The 23,650-nt window shown below is 40.4% G+C and overlaps 1 protein-coding gene across 8 annotated transcripts in view; it reads left to right on the top strand.

Moving 5' to 3' along the window:
- The first annotated feature begins 875 nt into the window (after positions 1-875).
- The window catches only part of DIAPH2 (diaphanous related formin 2), an 807,504-nt gene continuing 784,729 nt past the window's right edge, over positions 876-23,650 (top strand). For all 8 annotated transcript variants that reach the window (XR_012160923.2, XM_073360856.2, XM_073360854.1 and 5 more), the window contains exon 1: positions 876-1,264. Coding sequence is in view for 7 of the 8 variants with exons in the window: in XM_073360856.2 (XP_073216957.1) it covers positions 905-1,264 (360 nt within the window). In the remaining variant the exon portion in view is untranslated. The remainder of the gene's footprint in view (positions 1,265-23,650) is intronic.

Raw genomic sequence — 23,650 nt, 5'->3', positions numbered from 1 at the left:
TTAAAAATAACTGAAGAAGTACTTTGAATCGTACTCAGAAATTACAACTCGGGTTTAGGAACCCTAATCCACTATTAACTAAACACTTATAGCATGATTCTCAGGTTCGAAAACGAAGAAAATATTTTACCATTTGAAGTCCAGTGGAGTCAGGTACCCCTGCAGTTTTAGTGTAAATGTTTTGACTGCAAACCCTTGAGAGGAAATAATTGTTTACAGTATAATTCCATAACAAAATGGAACAAGGGCATTGAAGTGTAGGGTTAGTTTATTCCGAATTTGTTTATATTTATATTGGGGAGCAACATCAATTGCTTGTTTCTGTTTAGAACTTTGTTGTTTCACTGAAATTAAAGTAATAGGGGGCTTGAGAACACAGGCTCGGTGAGAGGAACTGCTCCTTGACAAGGAAGTCTCCGAAGTTGTATGGGGAGGGTATTTAGCCCCTCGATTAAGGCTGGAGTCTGGAGCTGAGAGAATTAGATTTATTTTGTCCATGTGTTTGGGGAGAGGGACGGTGAGATTGTAGCCGTGGTTTGGTTACACTGGGGGAAGCTGTAAAGCACTTTCCCAACTTGGGAAGCATGCCCTGGCAGAGCCGTCGTTTGCAGCGAAGCAGAGCTGACGCTCCTGGGCTGTCTAAGCGGGGCTGGTACTTCGCTGTCTCCGGGTGACCCTGGAGCAGCCACCAGCCGCAAACACGCTGGCTCCCTACGCGCCCTCAGTCAGCAGATGTGACCCGCAAGCTCCGGATCAACTAGATGCCCCGCCCCCGCTGCTGTCGCATCTGTTGCTCGCCGCCCCTCCCCCTCCCGTTCTGCTACGGGACTTCAGGGAAAGGGAGCCTCGGAGAAGCTCGAGGTAAGGGCGGCAGCTTCGCCGTGGCTTCACTTTCGTAAGGGGCATGCGCAGGGAGCTGGCCCCATGCTCACTAGGCCGGCGTTCAGGGGTAGGCACATGCGCAGAAGGGTGCCGAGGGCTCTCTCCGACTGGCCGGAGGGGGTGGGGGGAGAAGGAGGCGGCAGCAGCAGGGAGCCGCCCGTCTGCCCTGCGGCGTGTGAAGCGCCTATGGGGCCCTGAGGAAGCCGCTCGCAGCACAGAAGGCCGTCGCTCAGGGGCGCAGGGCAGGAGGATGGAGAACCAGGCGGCCCCGGGTGCGGGGGGCGGGGGCGGCGCGGGCGAGGACACCCCGGGCTCCGGCAGGGCGAACCTCAAGCGCAGCGGGCGCGCCGCGGAGGAGGAGAGCAGGAACAAGCCCAAGCTGGTGAGGGAGCGGGGGGCACCGCGGGAGCGGGCGCGGCGGGAAGAGGCTGGAGGGCGTGTGACGGGGGTGGGAGGCTGGCGTGGGGCAGCAGTCACGCGCTGCGGGTGCGGGTCTAGGTGTCGTGCTGCCGCCGCCCCGGCGGTTGGTCCTAGGGTTTGGGAGCCGGGCGGGTCCTGCGGAGCGGTTTGCGTGCCCCTCAAGCCGTGGGTATTGTGCATGGAAAAGCCCTGCCGGTCCCTGAGACAGCTGTTGCACGCCAGCCCTCGCGCCCGCTCGCAACCCGAGAGGGGGCACAGGGAGGGCCCGGGCGTGTGGGGTTGAGCTCACGATGCTGCCTTTAAAACACGGCTCCTTCAGGAACGGTTCCTCCCGCGAGACAGGACCCGTGACTCACAGCAACAAGTACGGGTTTTGCCCCGAATCCGCCTGTAAACCTCGTTTGGGCTGCATCTTTGCAAGGGGCTCTGAATTCAGCCGTGGTGTGGCAGTTGAAGTGATTTCAAGTGCTCACACCAGGGCTAAACTAAGTAATCGCTGGGGCTACCTTTACAGTGCGACACCTGTTTTGGGATCAAGAGGCACACTGCTGATTCTTTGATAATCAACACACCAAGAAATAGATATATGTAGCCCATGCACTTCATAAAGTGCCTTCTAAATGTGAAAATAATAATTTTAAAGTCACCATTGGGGTTCAGCGGCTAACCTGAAGACTCATAATGTATTAAAATCTAACTTTTCAGCTACTAAGCATTTTTAGGTCTTGTTAATTTTGCACAGTGGAACTTAACCGGTTTCTTAAAGTAGCTGCGTTTACTTATTTCAATCATGGTCTCTATGCTTTTGTGTTTCAATTCCCAATGAAGAGATGGAACTGGCACTTATAAAAAGCTAAATTTTACCAGATCCCTACACTGTCAACTAGGAGACTGCTAGATGAATTTACCAATCTGTCTTCTCACTTGTTAGTGATAAGGGGGCTACCCTGCTCAATTCTCCTTATGTTTATGCTAAAAAAAAAATTGTAAGGCAATATATGTTGAAATTCAATGCCAACAGGTGTTATGGGAGTCCAGAACTAGGAAATAGTGGTTAGCTTCACTAGGAGGGAGAGATTTAAATGAGTTTTAGGAACATTACTTAATGATGCAGATGGGTATTTCAGCATTGCTTGGTTCCTGTAGTTGTCTAATCTGCATGACTATTCCCAGACTCAGATTTGTGTGGAGAAAATCCCAGGTATTTGCCTATGGTAGGTACACTTACTTCCATGAAACAAGACATACTTTTTCAGAGGCACCCTTCTCCCATTCTCTTTCACTCCTTTGCCCGTGAGAACCATGTGTTAGGCCCTTTGCACTCAGTGGAACTACTCAATGCCTAAAATTACTCGGGTACTTAGTTTTGTAGTATCAAGTACTAAACCTCATTCTTATAAAACTAGCAATATAAAACATGCATATTAGCTTTCAACTTTTGCAGCTTTGTTTGGGAATTAGCATCCTGTTGCAGGGGTGGTGGTGGGGGTACAGAATGCTTGATATACACCAAGTTTGGGGAAGGAGTAAAGGGGAAGGGGTGTAGGGTAAAAATACAACTTGCCACAAGTGGCTGCCTGTGGTGCCTCAGAACTTCCAAGGGGAAATTAGGCTGCGCTCAGCTGGAGAGTTGATCCATACTTTAGAAGAGTAAGCTTGTTAAATTTTGTTGGTTTGAACTGTAGCTGAGAGGAGCTGTTTGCCTCAGTGGATTCAGCCCCCTGAGCTTCAAATGAGTTGTTTCTCATGCACTTAATCTTAACGTCCTTGTCTTTGTACAAGTAATAAAGGTAAGGGAATATTTCAAAGACGGGAGGGGAATTCCACTGTACTTCTACTTATGATTGTTGAGTTGTCTGAAATTAAATTGTGTGTTTACGTGATAGTTTGGTATAATTGTTTTCTTGGCATAATTGGGTTACTCAGGGTCTGCCAAGTTAAGTTATGCAAGTCATCGCAAACTAATGCCAATAAAGATGCAATGTGCCTCAGATCTTACAACGTATTTTGTATATGGCAATACATTGTAGAAAAACTGTTTACCTCCACAGTGCCATTCTATAAAACTTGAAATTTGACTTAAATCTGTAAGTCTAGGCTTCCATATTACAGGACCCTGAGCTCAACAGCACTTTGTTATGAGGGAGAGAAAATGTGCACTGAAGGCAGCAGGGGAAACTCTAAACGTGATCTGAATAACCTTTCATATAACAACTGTATTAAAGAGTAACATCCCTGCACTTCATAGGCATGGAAGAGAACTGTGTTGTATGTCAAATGCTGGAGTCTGCACTTGGCAGTTGTACAAAACTCCTCTTCCTAGCTCTCATCAGAATTTATCATATGTATCAGACCCCCAGTGCCACCATCTCCAAGGTTAGTGGAGAGTTCTACCTTTAGGGAAGAATTAAAAGCTTTATGGGAGCAGCTTTCCAAAATTAATTGGGCATGGATGTTAGACATGGTCCCAGATGAGGTGGACTACCCAGCAACAAATCTGAGGTGGTTTAATCTGCGTGACTGACATATCAAACTGCTATGAAATTCACCCTTAGAATTTCACTGTTGTGCATGTAGGTAAATTGGTTAATGTGACTCAGATTTAGAGCAGTGGTCCCCAAGCTTTTTTGGTTGTGCCTTCCCTTACCTTGTCTATGCCCCCTGGGGGCTGGGAGCCAATGCTACAGGTGGGGTCGTGGTCGGGAGCTGGGAGCAGAGCCATGCCAAGAGCGGAGCTGGGGCCATGGCCGGGAGCCAGTGGCCATGGCCTGAGTGGAACTGGGGGCAGAGTGGGGCTGGGTGGCGCTCCCTTCCTGCTCTTTGTGGAGGCTGACCTGTGCCCCTCAGTTGGCAACTGCTGATTTAGAGGCATAGCTGAGCCTAAGCAAGGGTGGTGGATGTTGCTTGTTGATTGGTTACACCACATTGCTTTGAGCATCCCAGTGATGCTCAGATATGTGTTCACACCTTTCTGTTCACTACAGTTAGCCATATAAAGTCTGTGGAGTCTATTCAGCTCATCTTTCTAAAGAGGCACAGTCAAATAAAATCGAAGGTCTGACTCTTACCTAAGCTTGTGAGTTAAAACAACCAAAAAACCCAAACCAAAACAAACCCCAAAACAACAACAAAAATCCCTGTGTGAAAGTATTTTGTCTATAGTTTCCCTGGTTGTATATAGTCACTTTCCTCTTCATTTGGTTCTCTCAGAAACAGAGAAACTCAGAAAGAAAATGTGACTGTGAAATGCAAATTGGCACCTTAATTGAAGAAAGGTAGACTACTTGAGTGTAACATAATTTCACGTGTTATATTGTGAAAATTAACAATAGAAGCACCCAAGTATATATACATTGGCACTAAAAAAAAGACTTTCCACTTTCTGACCTGTCTACATTTAAAATAGTATAGCTTATTGTTTAAAAATAAGTGGTGTAAAACAGATTTGTCGTTCCTAATGTTGACTTCAGTTGAGTAATGCTATGATGCAACTACAAAAGGAGGGTTTTTTACATCTGGCATCTGGATCATGGTAAAGTATACTCTTCTGAGGTAAGCAACTATTGATTAAAATATCCAAGGGTGACTGCGGCTATCCAAATGTTAACTGTTCGAATGTGACATACAGGCATATTCGAGAGAGCTGTTCCTTGACACAATAAATTATATAATGAAAAAGAAATCTAGAACACTATCACAATTGACTAACTTCACTTAAACAAGTAGAATTAAAGCCTTTGTAGTGGATGCACAAAGATATTGTCTACAGAGCAAACATAATACCATATGTCAGCAACAGGATTATAAGCAACTATGGTTGACATAGCTCAGGTATGTCTTAACACTGTAAATGTTAACTTACTCAAATGTTTTGACCTTCTCAGCAGGAGCAGTTTAGCACTGGTGCACCTGAGGCCTCTTAGGGTGTGTCTACACAGCGGCTAGACATGCATGTCTGGCGCATGCGAGCCGACTTGAGCTCATAGGGCTTGGGGCGATGGGGCTGTTCCATTGCTGCATAGACTTTCAGGCTCGGGGTGTAGCCTGAGCTCTGGGACCCTGTGAGGTGGTAGGGTCCCAGGGTTTGGGCTCCTGCCTGAGCCCGGAAGTCTGCACAGCAATAGAACAGTCCCACTAGCCAGAGTCGACCAGCACAGGCCAAATATGGAGTTTTCTTTGCTGTATAGACTAAAGCAGACCTGGATGGATTATATTATTGGCCAGTTTCTGACAAAGTTGATTGGAGCTAGGTATGTAGAGCAGCATGAACTGCAAGGGCATCAACTAGAAAGATATAATATGTCCTGAAGTGTTGATGTAGGTAGGCTTTTGTAGTATGTATCATTCCAGGAGAAACATTAAAATGGGAGAACATCTGATGCACAGATGACCTTCACTGTAAATCTTTCTGCATGAGTTCATGAAGTTTACTGCTGTTACGTTGTAACTGCTGAGGATGACTTTACTGATGAGGCTCAGGTTTTTATTGTGGTTTTATAGAACACAGGATTATCCAGGGCAGCTGGATGTGATGCTAATGTTAAAATCACTTCAGCAAAATATTTAACTTCTTATTGTAAAGGACAGAAGACTTGGAACTTAAGGCTCACCTCTAATTGAGGAGAGCAACTTGATTTGTGGCTTATCTGTTGGGGGCTTGTTTAACTGGAATTTTAAAAATATCAAACTGCTAATAACTTGTTGCATAAAGCCTAACTAATCTGAGGCACTTGGTATCAGGAAGTGCTATTGATGCTAAGAATTCCATAGGATGCTGATTATTCTCTAATTTTTATGGATAAAAACCTACTGTTGGACAAACAAAGCTAAAGGATTTATCCTTCATGCTTAGAGAAGGAAGCAAATTGCTTGAAGTTAGGAAGATAATTTATATAGGAGTATGTTACTACACTATTGTCTCTGTGGGTTGTTAACATTTTTTAATGCATCTAATGCTAGCCAGTGACAGACAAGGTACTGGACTACATAATCCAAAAGTTCATACTGGAGTAATTTCACTCTCATCTCTTTAGTCATGTTTTAGTTTCCCTTCCTGTTTACTCCACACTGTTCCTGTGATGAGAGAGTGCTCTTTCTGCATGCTCTCCTGGGTCTTGCTTAACTAGTGGTAGTTCTGTTGTTAGCAAGTATAAGACGTCATCAAAGCAGAAATGTATCAGTGTTGGACAGAGGGAGAGGAGCAGAGATGTTAGCGAGTTGCTCTTGAAGATTTTTAAGAGGAAGTAGTGGGTTGCTGATGGGCCCTTTTTCAAGACATTTTAAGTAGATTGAGCGGTATAAAACAAAATAAATGGTCTCTGATACTGTTTCACAAGGCCTGTAGCCATACCCTTTCAAACTTGGCTCTCTTTTGATGAAAAAGGTGAGCAGGGTTGGATATATATGAAAGAAAACCTTACCTTTTAAGGTAACTCCCCCTTGTCCCTAACATGTTACATCTAGCAGTGGTGGTGGTAGACGAGCAACAATGCCCCAACTTTAGTTCAAGAACTAAGCTGGCATTTAGAGTTAGACCAGATGCACAACCATGGCCCTGGCCACCTGTAGTAATTAAACTTCTTTGTAGCATTCTTCATAAGAGCAAACAGTGAAATTTCACTGTTTGGTTTATGCTGGTGTTTTGCCTACCTAGCTTGCTGTGCAGATTCAGTTGGATAACACTCTTTCTCCTTGTCTAAAGAGAAATCATTTGACAACTATTTTGTTGCCGCTTAAAGGTGAAACCCTGTGTACAGGATCCAGTTAAGCACTACGATCGTGTAGGCAGTATTTAGTTTTAGTATAGTGCTTAGAGACCTCATAGATCTTGTTATAACTGTTTATGTTTTCACAGAGGTTGTATAATATCCCATTACTTAATGCATTTATGTATGTTGATAGGAAAGAGTAGCAAATGTAGACAATGGATAGGCTGAAGTGAAAAGGAGACTTGGGTTAAAAGATAAATGTAGAATATTACCTGTTAGTAGCTACAACATAAGATATTGAGGACATAAATATTGGTGTTTTGGTGGTGCCTCGGAGCCTCCCCATGGACAAAGACTCCTTTATATTCAGCACAGTATTACAGATGATAAAAAGATGGCCCTTGCCTGAAAATACTTGGTTTGTAAGGTAACTTTATGACGTGTACATAGTATGTGACACTAAATTGAGTAAATGGTTTAAATAAATGCAGTAAATAGCAGCCGTGTTAGTCTGTATTTGCAAAAAGAAAAGGAGGACTTGTGGTGCCTTAGAGACTAACAAATTTATTTGAACATAAGCATATACATCCGATGAAGTGAGCTGTAGCTCACGAGAGCTTATGCTCAAATAAATTTGTTAGTCTCTAAGGTGCCACAAGTCCTCCATTTTTAATTGAGTAAAAATTCAGTGAAGAGTAAAATTTCAGTCTTGACTATCATAAGACTGTTGATAGACAAAGTGTAAATCCTCCCCCAGAAGTTCTTAATAAAGTGAGAAATCATGAACTTGTTCTTGGGTTTTGTAAAACATCTTGCATTTAAATCAAAATTATAGTTCTAAAGCAGTGGTTCTCAACCTTTCCACACTACTGTACCCCTTTCAGGAGTCTGATTTGTCTTGCGTACCCCCAGTTTTCACCCCCACTTAAAAACTACTTGCTTACAAAATCAAAGTGTCACAGCACATTATTACTGAAAATGTGCTTGCTTTCCCATTTTTCCCATATTATAAAATAAATCAATTGGGATATAAATATTGTACTTAAATTTTAGTGTATATAGAGCAGTATAAACAAGGCATTGTCTGTGTAAAATTTTTACAGTACTTGTTTCAAATACTGGAATAAGTGTCATAGCTATTGCCAAATCTTACCATCTTCTCAGTGGGGTCTGCTGGTCCTTGTATACAGTGACTTTCTAATAGACTCCTCCTATTTCTGGTTCCAGCACTCAAATAAAACACCAGACTAGTTTGCTTGGAAAATGTCATGTTCAGTCAGACTGCAAAAGCTGTTAGTGTACATCCTTTGAAATATTTAACCGTTTTTGAAGGAAAGCTAACACACTCACTGTACTTGCCTTGCTATTTATCTAGTGTAACTAATTTTTCAAAAGAATAGTTTAAACTAACTGCACTTTTTTAAACAATATACTAATAAAACCAGTGATCAGCACATTAAAACAGGTTTCAGAGTAACAGCTGTGTTTCCACGGTATGCATCCGATGAAGTGAGCTATAGCTCACGAAAGCTCATGCTCAAATAAATTGGTTAGTCTCTAAGGTGCCACAAGTACTCCTTTTCTTTTCACATTAAAACAGTTGTTCAGAATGCTTTGAATCCTATTTATGGCTGAAACAAGTAGTTGATAGGAGTGTGTTTTCAAACAGTTTGCTAAAATTTGACATGTGGTTATATTTGTTTTTAGTTTTGGTATGTGAAAAGCCATTGAGAAATTGGTCAGTCTTTGCAATCTTAGGGGGATCTGATGGTGCAGTGGCAATGATAAAAAATGGTGCGAATAGTTGAAACACCAGTGTTTACAACTAGTAAGGAGTATAGTTAATTGTTAAAACTCAATATTTTAAAGCATGTTGCTATACTTTGACTCAAGCATCATGTATCTAGAACCAAAACTACAGTCAAACTTGGCAATCCATCTTCATGGCTTTAACATGCCCATTCACAATGTATAGATGTGTAAGACTGTCTAGCATTGAAACATATAATCAGTTAAAATAGACAAAGCTGCACGTGCTCTGTGACTCTGAAAAGGGAATGCTAGTTTTTAATAAGTTACTGAATGGTCTGCTTTTCTCATGTGCAACTGACAAGTTTTCACTTGATTATTCATCATTATTCTTCAGATTTCCTACCACAAGCTGCTTGACAGTTATGAGATGAGTAAAATGAATGAGTGCTTTCTTGCAGTCTTGCATGTATTCTATGCAAGTTCTGTTTAAGTTGAGAGTACATCTAGGCATTTTCCTCTTGATGGCTTTTCAGCAGATACTCATCATTTGGAGCATGTTTTAGGGAAATCTGGAGAATTTGATTATCTTCAGAATCTTATTTTCATGTGAAAGTTGGCAATCAAGAAATTTTTTTAGTGTTTGTATAACAATTGCTAACATTGCAGATAGACTTGTAATCAAACTTTGGATCAACTTAAACTTGTGTACTACATTGGAATCAAATCTTCTGTTCCTGTTTCTGTATGAAATAAAATAGCAGAATGTGCAAATTTCTTCAGATACTTTCTTCATTTGCAGTCTTCTAATAAGTAGATAAACCTTAATCTTATTTTGCTGCTCAGAAACTTTGTGCCGCTTTAGTGCAGTGGTTGGTTGCTAACCTTTTTATGTAACTTGTCTTCTCAGGAGGTTGCAGACACTTTCAGAAAGTTAACCTCCATCCTCTAAAAAATCAGGTCCCTCCAAGAGAGAAATCTTGAGTCGACAACCCACAATTGCTAGTCAAATTGGATAATCTTGGGCTAAGATTAATAGGACATATTGATATATAAATTTACTTGGGCTAAATTACATTGCTGCACCTTTCACTGGGTTTTTTATTTTCAACTTTAAAAACCATGATAACCTTCAGTGCCAAGGAAGGCTTTGAGACGCACAGACAGTTGCAGTGTGTGCAGAAAATGTATGGACTTGACTTTTTTTTTTTTTTTCCTTCTGTCCTCTTTATCAATTTGTGCATAAGAAATTTTGTTTTTGAGGGTGGAAAAGTCTGAAGTTGCATTGAATTAGTATTGTGCTCTCACAACTGTAGCGTGAAGGTATTGGGGAACTGTGAAACTGTAGGCAACTATAATATCACAACATCCAAGTGAATCCACTTAAATCAGGTGGTGACTTTGAATTAGGGGCCTCAAGGGGTGGGGGAAAGAGAGTTGGTCTTCAAGTTGTATAAGGGAAGCCAAGTGGAAAAAAGTATAACACCGTAGTTCATAGTGTTCTGTTTTTTGGTAACTACTTAAAAAGTGTGTTTTGTTAAATGAGTTGTCCAGCTTGTGTGTTTACTTTAGGACACGTAGCGAGACAACTGGGAATAGTTATAACCCCCCCCCCCAATACTTTAACACAACCCCCAATACTTTAACAAAACCACATTAGTTTCATACATGTTGAATGCTGTTGAGAAATATGAAGATTTTAAAAGTAGGGCTGTCAAGCGATTAAAAAAAATAATCTCGATTAATCGCACTGTTAATAGAATACCATTTATTTAAATATTTTTGGGTGTTTTCCACATTTTCAAATATATTGATTTCAATTATAACACAGAATACAAAGTGTACAGTGCTCACTTTGTTTTTATTACAAATATTTGCACTGTAAAAAACAAAAGAAATAGTATTTTTCAGTTCACCTAATACAAGTACTATAGTGCAATCTCTTTATCCTAAAATGTAGAATTATGTGCAAAAATAACTGCACTGAAAAACAAAACAGTGCAAAACTTTAGAGCCTACAAGTCCACTCAGTCCTACTTCTCATGCAGCCACTCTACACTGCCACTTTACAGTGCTGAAACTTTCTTGCTCAGGGGTGTAAAATAACACCCCACCTGCTCTCCGAGTGCTGCACCTTTCAGCACTGTAAAGTGAAGAGGGGGACATGCATCCATGCTGATGATGGGTTCGTCTCAATAACATCCAAAGCAGTGCAGGCTGGCATATGTTCATTTTCATCGTCTGAGTCAAATGCCACCAGCAGAAGGCTGATTTTCTTTTTTGGTGGTTTGGGCCTGTAGTTTCCGCATTGGAGTGTTGCTCTTTTAAGACTTCTGAAAGCATGCTTCACACCTCATCCCGCTCAGATTTTTGGAAGGCACTTCAGATTCTTAAACCCTGGGTCGAGTGCTGTAGCTATCTTTAGAAATCTGACATTGGTACTTCCTTTGCATTTTGTCAGATCTGCAGCGAAAGTGTTCTTAAAATGAACAACATGTGCTGAGTCTTCATCCGAGACTACAAAATATATGAAATATATGGCAGAATGTGGGTAAAATAGAGCTGGAGACATACAGTTCTCCCCAAGGAGTTCAGTCACAAATTTAATTAATGCATTATTGCTTTAATGAGCGTCATCAGCATGGAAGCACATCCTCTGGAATGGTGGCCAAAGCATGAAGTGGCCTACGAATGTTTAGCGTATCTGGCACGTAGATACCTTGCAATGCCGGTGACAAAAGTTCCATGCAAATGCCTGTTCCCACTTTCTGGTGACATTGTAAATAAGAAGTGGGCAGCATTATCTCCTGTAAATGTAAACGAAGTTGTTTGTCTTACTGATTAGCTGTGCGAGAAGTAGGACTGAGTGTTCTTGTAGGCGCTAAAATTTTGCATTGTTTTGTTTTTGAGTGCAGTTATGTACCACCAAAAAAAGCCTACATTTGTAAGTTGCACTTTCACAAGAAAGAGATTTCACAATAAAGTACTACAGTACTTGTATGAGGTGAATTGAAAAATACTGTTTCTTTTGTTTATCATTTTTACATTGCAAATATTTGTAATAAAAAATATAAAGTGAGCTGTGTATATGCCTGTGTATATAAAGTGAGGTGGTTGTATTCTGTGTTGTAACTGAAATCAACATATTTGAAAATGTAGAAAAACATCCTAAAATATGTAACAAATTTTAATTGGTATTCTATTGTTTAACAGTGCGACTAAAAGCTTACTCATGCATAACTTAAAGTAGACACACTTCTTTAACACTAAACTTGCTGTCCTGACTGAGAACTTACATAGAAATACTATATTACATGTGTAAAATTAGGGCTGCCCATTTTATAAAGATAAGTAGCTGCAGTCTCTTCAAGTGGCTTTTATGCTCAAAATTCTCTTTGTTAAAATGAAGTTGTGATGACTCGCCTGTCTAACAGTAAATGTCTCCAGAGGAGTTTCTAGAAACAGTTGCCATAGATGATGCCTCAACTTCAGTCCAGGTTTTAATCAACTCTTTGGATTCTAGCTTTAACCCATGGTGGTTCTGTCTACACTAGGGCTCCTGCAGGAGCTAGCACCTGCTGGAATATAATTTTAAACCCTAGAGTAAAGGACATGGTTTTACAAACTTTGCCTCTCCAGTCTCTCAGTAGAGTGCTCTCAATTAAAACTGCTTAAATATTTTTTAAAATTAAACAAAAATCCAGACAAAGGGATAAGAAAGACATTACTTGAGTAAATTGACTTTTTGGATGAGCTCTAGTCTTAAATGTCTTCGTGGTTGTTAGTATCTTGCAACATTAAAGATGGGTCTTGGTATTCAGTGAACTTTAACCGATGAGGAAGAACATTTTATTTTATGTGTGGGAGACTGAGATTATCATAAATTGTTCTGTTGAACTCTACTCCTTCATAAGTACTGTAGAAGTATTCTGGGCAAGAGAGCTGGCTTGAGGAGCTGTACAGTGGAGGAGGAGAAGAGGCAGAAGTATAAACTGAAATTGTCTCCCTCAAATATTGGGATGCCCCTAAGGAGGAGAAAACATGATATTGTGTTGCTTGTTCGTTTGTTTTTTTTTTATTGCTGCAGCAGGCACTGGGTGTCTGACTGGCTGTGAAAATGACAATTATGAATGCTTCAGACAAGTATATGTGACAATTTGAATATATTTCAGTGTTCTATTGCTCATTCCTTTCATATGATAGTTGACTTTCCTGAGATAGCATATGGTACTATAGCAACAATCTATTTCACTTTGCAGCAATATTCAGCAGTGCAAGTGCACAAAGTACATGAGTAATAAAATCACTGTTCCTTCTATACTTGTTTTCCAGGTTAAGTAGATAAATGAGAATATACAAAAAATTAATGGTTCCAGATGTAACATCTACAGAATGTACAATAGTTTAGTACTTTTCTTGGATTTACACTGAAGATGAAAACCGACCAGCTGCCATCAGTGCATGCTTTCATGGTTACATTTTGGTAGAAAATTTATCTTTTTCAAAGTAAGTTGAGGAAATCAGTGACACACTTGTTAGTCTCTGCAGACATGGGTTGATCAGAAAACATTAATCTAAAAACTGTCTTCCAAGTCTCTTTGGTTAAATGTCAGTAAATTAGAAGTGCATCCTGATAGTCTGAAAACCAATTTGAGATGCCTACTTAGATTACCTTAAGTGAATTTAGTGCTTGTGAAAGGTGCCAGATGGGCAACACTGGAGAGAGGGGAAGCCATCTGTTCATATAACTGGTTTGGCACTGGCATTGGAAGAAAGTTTGCTTTAACTATGGTGATGAAAACTGGGGTGAAAGACTAATTTAATCCATTTCCTTTTGCAGTCCAGGAAATGGATTGAGAACTTGTTATAAAATGGTCCCTAAATAGCCTTTGGATCAATTCCCAGTACTTAAATACAGGTGAAAATGTAGCCCATACATAACTGAACAATCCAGTTGCCAAATGTCATGTCTTAGTTATGGGGCTAACTGCACATCTGTCCATGTACCTGTCTCGAAGAAGTTGTGCCTTTTCCCATACTTGTCTTATGGTGGAATTTCATTGTTCTTCTGTTTACATTAGGACTTAAGCACATGATTCTATGCTTACAGTGGCATATGACCATGCAGGTCTGACTATGTTTTTGCTGCTTGCTTCGCCTCCCTTCAGAAAGTGATTTTTCACCAACACTCTTTTAAGTATTTTTATTTAGCAGGTAAATGCAATTTGAGAAAACACATGAAAACCGTCTACACATACATTTAATCTCATCTAACTTCAGGGTTGAGCATTTGACCAATCCCAGAATAATTGTTCAGACATTTTAAAGCACTAATTTATTAGAAAGATAACAGAGTAAGATGTTATGGTCTTCTGTAGGGCAAGCCTTCAGTATTTAGGTCTAATTTTAAAAGAAATTACTTAAATGAGATATATTAATTCAAATATGAAGGGCTGAGTCGTAAAAAAAACCACTTTTTTTTTAACCATGTTAATCTAGTATTGAAGTGTGACAGTTACTGAAGACTGAACAACTACAAAAGCAAGAGAAATTAAAAAAAATAAAACATACTAACAATGTCACTTTAAATGGATTTATACTATGTTGGCAGCAGGCCAACTCTTCAAGCAGCTTAATGGCTGTGCATCTTTTCTCTGGGGGTGGAAGTTTAATGAATGTGAACCTTCTTCTCCCCTCCTCCTTTCCCCCCAGTCCCTTCGGAGTTATTCTGTACGTTTGTCTAATCAGTTTAGATTTGTAAGCTCTTTGGGGAAGGATCCATATCTCAACTTGGTTTACAAGTCCTATTAAACACCATGTACATTGATGGCCTCGTACACAAAGGAAGAAATATAAACATACATAAAATGTTTGGTTGGAGTCTTTTAGAACAATCAAGGTGCTCACCTTTTCCCCAATAGGTGACATTAACTTACAGTAAAATGCATGATCAAGACATTTAAGTAGGCGTCTAACAGATGGTACTATGATGCAATCAAAAAGGTAGGCTGCAGCCTACATCCTGGCATTCTTGCTGGAATATTTGAAAATATTTGTCCAGTCAGTTGATTGGCCTGCCAAGCCAATCTTACTTATGTTGCCTGGTTTTAGGAAGTTAATAATATTAACTTGGGTAATATGGGTTATAGGCTTACCAATTAATTTGATTAGAAGAAAAGCGTTTTGTTTCAGAATTAGGCTACATAGTGTTTGCAAGGACTCAGGGGTATGACCAGCACACTTACACTGAGACAAATGTAGCCTTAAAGACTTTTGAGATAAATGGAATAGTAGTCAAACAGTAATTAAATGCTCAAATAATTAGTTACAAATGAAATAATATTGTTTTAGAGATACATGTGATATTATTATATAGTGTAAAGCTTTTGATTGATATACTCTCACCTTTCTTGATAACCTGGTGGTAAGAGACAGAGAACCAGCCTTGCCTCTGGCATGCCAAAAGAGTTCAGATTCAGGTTTTAGTTCCTCAGTTTTTGAGTGGGAGGTGCAGAGCTTAGAAGAAGCTTAAGAGCTATCGAAGCTAACTTACAGTTTTACTTAGAAGCTTTGGAACTCAGAAGCTTAGCACAACTGGAATTTAAAACTCAGAAGCTTCCTTGGCATGGTGGGTCACCCCTTTTAGAGCTTGAACACTCAGGCCCTCCTCCTATGTTCAAACTTGATTTTCTCACCCACAAAATGTTATTAGTTGTACTTCATAGGCTGGCATATTTGTACGTATTGATGACATATTAATGGCATTACATCATTGTCACATCAGTTATTTTTGTCCTACCCGTTTTTTTTTTCTTGTGGTGGACCTGTTGAGTTTAAAAGATAAGAACTTAGGAAGCTCCCTTTGCCAACCTGCTTCCATGCATCCTTTATCTATCTATTTTTAAAGGTCACAGCCATATATGTATGCTAATTTTGCCTTAGCTCAACATACAGGATGTGTCCTGTAGGTCCCTTGCATTACAGCCAATATTCTTTAATATAAACCCATAAATCTATTATAATAAAACAAATATTCAAAACTATAAGAAAATGAGAAATCAGTTAGAAAAAATATATATTCCTGATTGGCAGCACAAAGCTGTCTTTAGCTCATTGTGCACTGATCAGCTTCTGCATGGTTCTCTTTCATGCTCTTCATACTGTATCTCCTTGTGCCGTTAATCTTGTAAGCTATTTCAGATAGGGAAACTTCTGTCTGGTGCAGTTGATTGAAGCTGTGTACAGATTGTTGGGATTTCTGGCAGTAAACATATAAAACACATTGATATGCTTCCATCAGCAAACTTAAATCTAGCAAAGTAATGGGTTCACATGTGCCAGAGCTGGTGGATAGCAATCCTTTTTAAAATGACGTGCATGCTGTTTGTGACATATATAAATTCAGTACTATGGAAACTTATTTTCACCGAGTAAATTGAAAAAAAAAATATTTGTTTGTATCTGTTGATAGATAGTATAGTGGTCATTTTAAAAGAACCAGATGGCCATTTCCCACCAATCTTTATTTGTTTTATGGTATCACTGAACACTCCCCCCCCCCCCCCCCCCCCATCAGGATTAGGGCTCCATTCTATGAGATGCTGGAAAAACTCCTTTGAAGATAGAGACCCTGAGTGGAACAGTGTGAAATCTTATTGGGTTAATGAGGCAAAAAATGGTATTACCAGTGGTTGCCCCTGAACTGTGCTGGTAACCACTGCTGTGAGAATATGCTCTGGGAGACAACTGTTAAACTAAAATGCTCTCCCCAATCAGTATGTCAAACACAGGAGGGTGGAGAGAACCTCTTTTTAGCTTTTAAAATGGAATATGCCTCTAGTTATACTACAAGTAGTAAGTTGGGTGATCTGTCTATACAAAACGCCACATAGACATAGGAATTTTTAAAAGGTTCATTAGTTTTCATTCATAATTCTTTAACACATAATTGATTTAAATTCATTAGGATCCCTAGTCTATTTTGTAGACTGTCTAATGTTTAGTGTGAGGCTTCATTTTTTAATTTAATTTTTGGAACCATTATTGAAACTTTTTATACTAGAAATACAGTTTTTTGCCTTAATTATGAAGGAATTATTACTTACTTTAAATGCTACAGTTGGGTAAAGAGTACAACAATAATCCTAGTTTGTTATGACACTACTCTTGTGATAACTTTTTATGTATAATTTTTAACAAAATGTGGTTTGTAATGTTAAGCTTCAAGTATTTAATCTTCATTGTTGGATCCATTAAAAATGTGTTCAGATAACTTGGTTGTAAGAAGGGAATAGCCACATGTTTTGGACAATGCCTTTATAGCTTTTGTTAAAACATTGATTTTTTGGAAAGGTTCAGTCCATTTTACTGTGTGATGGCAAAGGAAAAAATAAAACTTAATCATTACTGATTTATGACACATTTAAAGGAAATAAACCAAAAATAAGTATGCCCATACCGCTAAAGGATGCTCTCAGCCCATCCCCCCCGCCCATTGTTGGAGATTACTCAGAAATCAAGCTTTCTGGATGCATTATGCTTTACTGAATCTTCTATCACTAGAATTGCTTACAACAGAATATACAAAATTTCACTGGTATCTTTTTCCCCTTTAGTTAAATCCTTTTATTGTTTTCCCAAGTAATGACCCTAAATATTTGGAGAATATGGTACTGATGCAATTAAAACAAAGGTCGGGGGGGCTGTATAGGGGAAAAATACTAAGTGGACAGCCTCCTGAGTGACACTTGAGCTCTTTGGTTATTGTCTGAGACTTGAGAGTTTTTCATGGAAGTAAAAATGAAAAGCAATTTCTTGCTAAATATTTACATCATTACACATGAACGAAGAAGCCAGAGATGTGGAGGTGATGAAGCATAACCAAATAGGATGCAGGGCACAAGGTTGGTAGAGGGTGACCTTTAGCTGAAATCGGTTGGCCTGCTCTTTGAGTGATCCACTCTCTTGAGTGGCATGTAGACAAGCATGAAGAAAATAGAGAAGAGAAGAAATTGAGAGAAAACCCTTGAATATGAGGGGAAAAAACATGCTGTCCACTTTCTTAAATATCTTGGAGATACTTCAGTTGAATAAAGAAACTCTGAAGATCTAGAAAGCAGTTAAAAACTTCATTATATGCTGGGATTTCTGGCACCTTCAAAATATTGTTTAGTTGATAATAGCCATCAAAATATCAAGGAAATTTGGTGGTGTTCCCAGTACTGGTCATTTGCCTTCTATGAAAAATGGCTCTCAGTAAAATACAAGCTTAACCGTGAGCAGAACCAGTATTACTTGAAAACAAACAAATAATTCCCCCCCCGCCCCGCCTCTCCCAAGTGTAGTAAAAAGTAGGATACAATTGTGGGCTTAATAAGGCAGAACTAATGTCAGTTATAAGCTATTAAATCTTAGATACGTTATTGATGTGATAGAGTGCTACACTAAATTCTATTTCAAAATTAATTAGATTGAAACTTAGCACAGAGAGTCAGCAGAGTAATGTTACTTGTACTTTTTATGACTGGTAAAGGGGTGCTGCATAGTTCTTTTGGTCTCATTATGGTCTTTATTGATATGGAAAAGAAGAAAGTGTATTAATTTAGATAAAAATTCAGAACCCAGTGAGACCTCCAGGGGACCTAGATGAGAAGAAAAAATTGGACTGAAGAAAATGAGGAATTATGGCAAAGTAAGCTAATTCTTCAGGAGGCGAAAAATGGGAAACTGTGTTATGGGATGTGATAAATGAAGGGGGCTGGGTAGGTCTCTTTTATGGACACCCAGTTAGCTATAAAATCCCTGTTAGTAGCTGTTTTCTCCTTGCTTTACCTGTAAATGGTTAAGTCCATGGGTGAAAGGGAGGGAGTGGGCACCTGACCAAAAGACCCAATGGGAAGGCTAGAACTTAAAATTGGAGGGAACACAACTTCCCCTTTGTCTGTCTGTGGTGCTTTCCTGGAGAGGAGGGGCAGAGCAGCTATGCTTTAAGAGCTTGGGCCAGGTGTGAAACATCATCTGATCATACCTAGAAACTACTCCATGTCTCGTTGGCAGCCAGTATCCAGTGGAGTGCCCCAAGGGTCGGTCCTGGGGCCGGTTTTGTTCAATATCTTCATAAATGATCTGGAGGATGGTGTGGATTGCACTCTCAGCAAATTTGCGGATGATACTAAACTGGGAGGAGTGGTAGATACGCTGGAGGGGAGGGATAGGATACAGAAGGACCTAGACAAATTGGAGGATTGGGCCAAAAGAAATCTGATGAGGTTCAATAAGGATAAGTACAGGGTCCTGCACTTAGGACGGAAGAATCCAATGCACCGCTACAGACGAGGAACCAAATGGCTAGGCAGCAGTTCTGCGGAAAAGGACCTAGGGGTGACAGTGGACGAGAAGCTGGATATGAGTCAGCAGTGTGCCCTTGTTGCCAAGAAGGCTTATGGCATTTTGGGATGTATAAGTAGGGGCATAGCGAGCAGATCGAGGGACGTGATCATTCCCCTCTATTTGACATTGGTGAGGCCTCATCTGGAGTACTGTGTCCAATTTTGGGCCCCACACTACAAGAAGGATGTGGATAAATTGGAGAGAGTCCAGCGAAGGGCAACAAAAATGATTAGGGGTCTAGAACACATGACTTATGAGGAGAGGCTGTGGGAGCTGGGATTGTTTAGCCTGCAGAAGAAAAGAATGAGGGGGGATTTGATAGTTGCTTTCAACTACCTGAAAGGGGGTTCCAAAGAGGATGGCTCTAGACTGTTCTCAATGGTAGCAGATGACAGAACGAGGAGTAATGGTCTCAAGTTGCAGTGGGGGAGGTTTAGATTGGATATTAGGAAAAACTTTTTCACTAAGAGGGTGGTGAAACACTGGAATGCGTTACCTAGGGAGGTGGTAGAATCTCTTTCCTTAGAGGTTTTTAAGGTCAGGCTTGACAAAGCCCTGGCTGGGATGATTTAACTGGGAATTGGTCCTGCTTTAAGCAGGGGGTTGGACTAGATGACCTTCAGGGGTCCCTTCCAACTCTGATATTCTATGATTCTATACTCATTTGAAACACACAGATATGTAAATAGACCAGGAAATGTCTAGGAAGATGTGCTTAGGTTTATTTCTTTTTATTTCTTTATGGTATGTGGACTCCTCTGTGCTAACCCCAAATACTTTTGTTTTGCTTGTAACCTTTAAGCTGGACCTCAAAGTTATTCTTGATTCTTAAATTTTGTATTTTTTTTTTTTAAATCTAGCATTAGCCTAAATTTCCAGATGTATCTTCTTTCTTTTTTTATTCTTAATAAAATGTACCTTTTTTAAGGATAGGATTGAATTTTTGCGTCCTAAGAGGTTTGTGGACATGTTGTTTGATTAGCTGGTGGCAACAGCTGATTCCCTTGGTTTTCCCTCCCAGCTCTTCCCCGGGGTGGGTGGGGATGTTTGTGTTTGTGAGAGAGAGTGAGTACACCACAGGAAGAAATTCCCAAATGCGCTTTCCTGGGTTCTCAAAGGGGTTTTTGCCCTTGGGTGGTGGCAGCATCTACCCGTCCAAGGTCAGAGAAAAGCTGTAACCTTGGGATTTTAACACAAGCTTGGAGTGGCTAGTATTAATTTTTAGAATCCTTGCGGGCCCCCACCTTCTGTGCTCGAAGGACCAGAGTGGGGATTCAGCCTTGACATGGGAGGAGGACGCTTTTAATCACTATTGTTTAGAAAGGTGATAAACAAGGTTAGAAAATTGTGAAAGACTTCAGGTACATAAATTGAAGCCCACAAGCTAGCTGCTATGGAGGCAAAGAAAAGCCAGTGCTGTTGAACTTTATTTGCAGACTTTAATGACTAAACAGGAGACAATAATTCAGTATTTAACATTAAACAGAGTTTAAGAATTGGTGTTCAAGGAGAAGGTAATAAACAGTATGTGTGAATCTTGGCTAAAAATTGGGATTGTTAAATAAAAATACACTAACTCCTCACTTAAAGTCGTCCCGGTTAACATTGTTTTGTTATGTTACTGATCAATTAGGGAACATGCTCATTTAAAGTTGTGCAATGCTTCCTTATAATGTTGTTTGGCAGCCACCTGCTTTGTCCACTGCTTGCAGAAAGAGCAGCCCTTTGCAGATAGCTGGTGGGGGCTTGGAACCAGGGTAGACTGGTAGCCCCCCCATAGGCTCCCTAGGTCCCTGTGCAGCAGCAGCCGAGGAGGCTATCAGTTCAGGCAGTTCCCTGTCCCTCTCCCAACTGCCATGTGCTGCTCCTGCTCTCTGCTTTGGAACTGCTCCTGGGAGCCTCCTGCTTGTTTTGTGGGGCTGGTGGTGGGGGGGAAGAGGGAGGCTAATATTGGGGTCTCCCCCTCCCCCTTGCCATCCGCTTACCCTGTCTCCATAGAGCGGGGAGTGGGGTGGGGGTGGGACGTGATGTGACAGGGCTTAGGACGGAGGGAGCTTGAAGGAAGGAGCTGCTGTCTCAGCTTCCTGATCTAAAAAGGCAGTGTACTTAGAGTCTCTCTCCCTCTCCCCTCCCCTCCCTCTCTCCCACACATAGGGTGTGTCTCTGTCTCTGTCTGCCATGCTGTTTCCCCTCTGTCCATTTGTGTTGTCTTGTACAGTGTGAGGCTATATTAACAACTATGTGTTAACCCTTGGGGGCTCAGCTGATTGCTAGTTCATCATTTAGCAGTAAGGCATTCCCTGGGAAATATCCCATCCTCTTCCACCGTCTAACTTCATCACCTCAACCAAGCTTCACAATCATCATTGCTGTATACAGTATTAAATTGTTTAAAACTTATACTGTGTGTGTATATATATAGTCTTTTGTCTGGTGAAATTTTTTTCCCTGGAACCTAACCCCGCCCTCCATTTACATTAATTCTTATAGGGAAATTGGATTCGCTTAACATCATTTTGCTTAAAGTCGCATTTTTCAGGAACATAACTACAACATTAAGCGAGGAGTTACTGTATATTTCAAGTTTCTGTTTAGGGTTGTTCAGGGTTGATCTCACAGGTGCTGGAATGAAAGTGGGTTAATGAAGCAATTTTGCTTAAATTTAACTTTTTAAAAAAGAAGTCTTTGAAAAAGGGTGGAATGTATCTGTGTGGAAACACCAGTTAATGACACGTACCTAGGCAGGTTCTGTGTATCAATCATGCACAAATTGAGTGACCTCATGACTCTTCAGATTATGGTTAGTCACGCATTTCAGGCCCAGTAGAAATGGACCTAAAGGGTAAATGATCGAGCCTTTTCGTGTTAAAACAGATATCAAATAGTAAGAATAAATAACTGGTTACTAACGGGCTTACCAGCTGCCGTAGACTATGAATTACACTTCGATTTGATAACTTTGGTTTAACCATGCACGTATTCTGGACTACAAACATGCATGGAGGCAGATTGATCAATATTTTATGACTTCAGCTACTGAGGACATAACCATTACTGTCACATAAGTAGTTAACCTTCCTAAGGCCAAAGTTGACAAATCTTAATGGCTAAAATTAAGTCCACATCTAGATACCTGAATGGAACTGGCCTCTTTTAGAAGTGCAGAACAATCATTTCCTAGTGGGAACACCTGTCGAAATCAGTTAAAATTAAAACCTTTAGATTGTAGCTTTGCTGTTCTGAAATATTTCAAAAATAATAATTGCCAAGTAAAAATATCCCCATTGAGGTATGAGTTAATGGAAATTTTGGGCCTGTAATTTGAATTTTCAAAATACTAAATGTGTAGTGTGGTATTCACTACTTTTGCTGAGGTATTATTTAAATATCTAAGTGTGAGCTTTGTACATTCTGAGTTGCAGGGCCAAGAGGAGGGAGAATTGAAAAGTTACTTATAGTTGCTCTAAGCAACTCACTTTAGTGTTAAACCATTATAAACTTCATGAATAAAATGAATTCCCATTTTAAACTGTTTTTACTGTCATTAGTTAATAAAATTAAGTTTTCTAAAGTCTTTGAATTAGAATTAAATAAGAATTAAATTCTATGATTAAAAACAAGTAAATAATTTTAGGTTTTGAGAGTTTTTCCAGAGCTTTTTCAGAAGCATTGTACAATTTAAATCTGTAGGTCATACTTGAGAACTGGCAGAATGAAAGCCAGGCCCCCTAGCCTGAAGCACTGGGGACTCCAGCAGGGGTTCCCCCATTTTGTGGGGTTATGGGCACCTCAGCCTGTTACCTCCTGTGTGGGCAGCAGGTCCGTGGGTGTAGGCAAGATTGTGGTGCAGCTGCCAGGTAAGGAAGCATTGGGATGTGCTGAGCACCGGTTGCAGCCCTGCAAAACATGCCTGTAACTCAGAAAGACCTGTCTTGGTGCTTCCTTTCCTGGCTGCAAATCTGCCTGTGGTCCGGTCTCCTTTTCCCCTACACCCCCAGCCCCCAAAATGAATAAGCGGCAGGCCTGTTGCCAGTATCCAAATACCATTAATGTTAAAGACAGTTGGATGGTTTGGTTCCTGGCAAAAGTTGCTATTAACATGAAGTTTGTTAATATTAGGGTTGCAATTAAGCAACATCCACTGTAACTCAAGGTGAGCTGTATGAGCCAGTAACGGGGCAGTCTCCAAATACTTGAGTAAAACATTGGCTGCTACTTTGAAAGTACAGTATATGCAAAACTGGAGAGTGTAGGGGAGCTTGTCTGTCAAACCGGTAAGCCTTGCTGGGAGGTTAAGGAGTACAATAGCAAGTGGTAGCACTGGTAACAAAAGGGCTACTTTGTGGGTGGTAGAAGCATTAACTACACTGGTTGAGCTATCACAAGTGCTGCTGTCTTTGAAGCTCCCCTTAGTTTCCAGAACCTAATGCTTTATTTTACACAGTATCCATTACTGATGGCACAATATTTGGTGGTTTCAGAGTTCATTAGTGCTTGTCAAT

The sequence above is a fragment of the Lepidochelys kempii genome, chromosome 9 (assembly GCF_965140285.1).
Source record: "Lepidochelys kempii isolate rLepKem1 chromosome 9, rLepKem1.hap1, whole genome shotgun sequence".
Classification (NCBI taxonomy): Eukaryota; Metazoa; Chordata; order Testudines; family Cheloniidae; genus Lepidochelys; species Lepidochelys kempii.
This window is presented reverse-complemented; position numbering and strand designations above follow the sequence as displayed.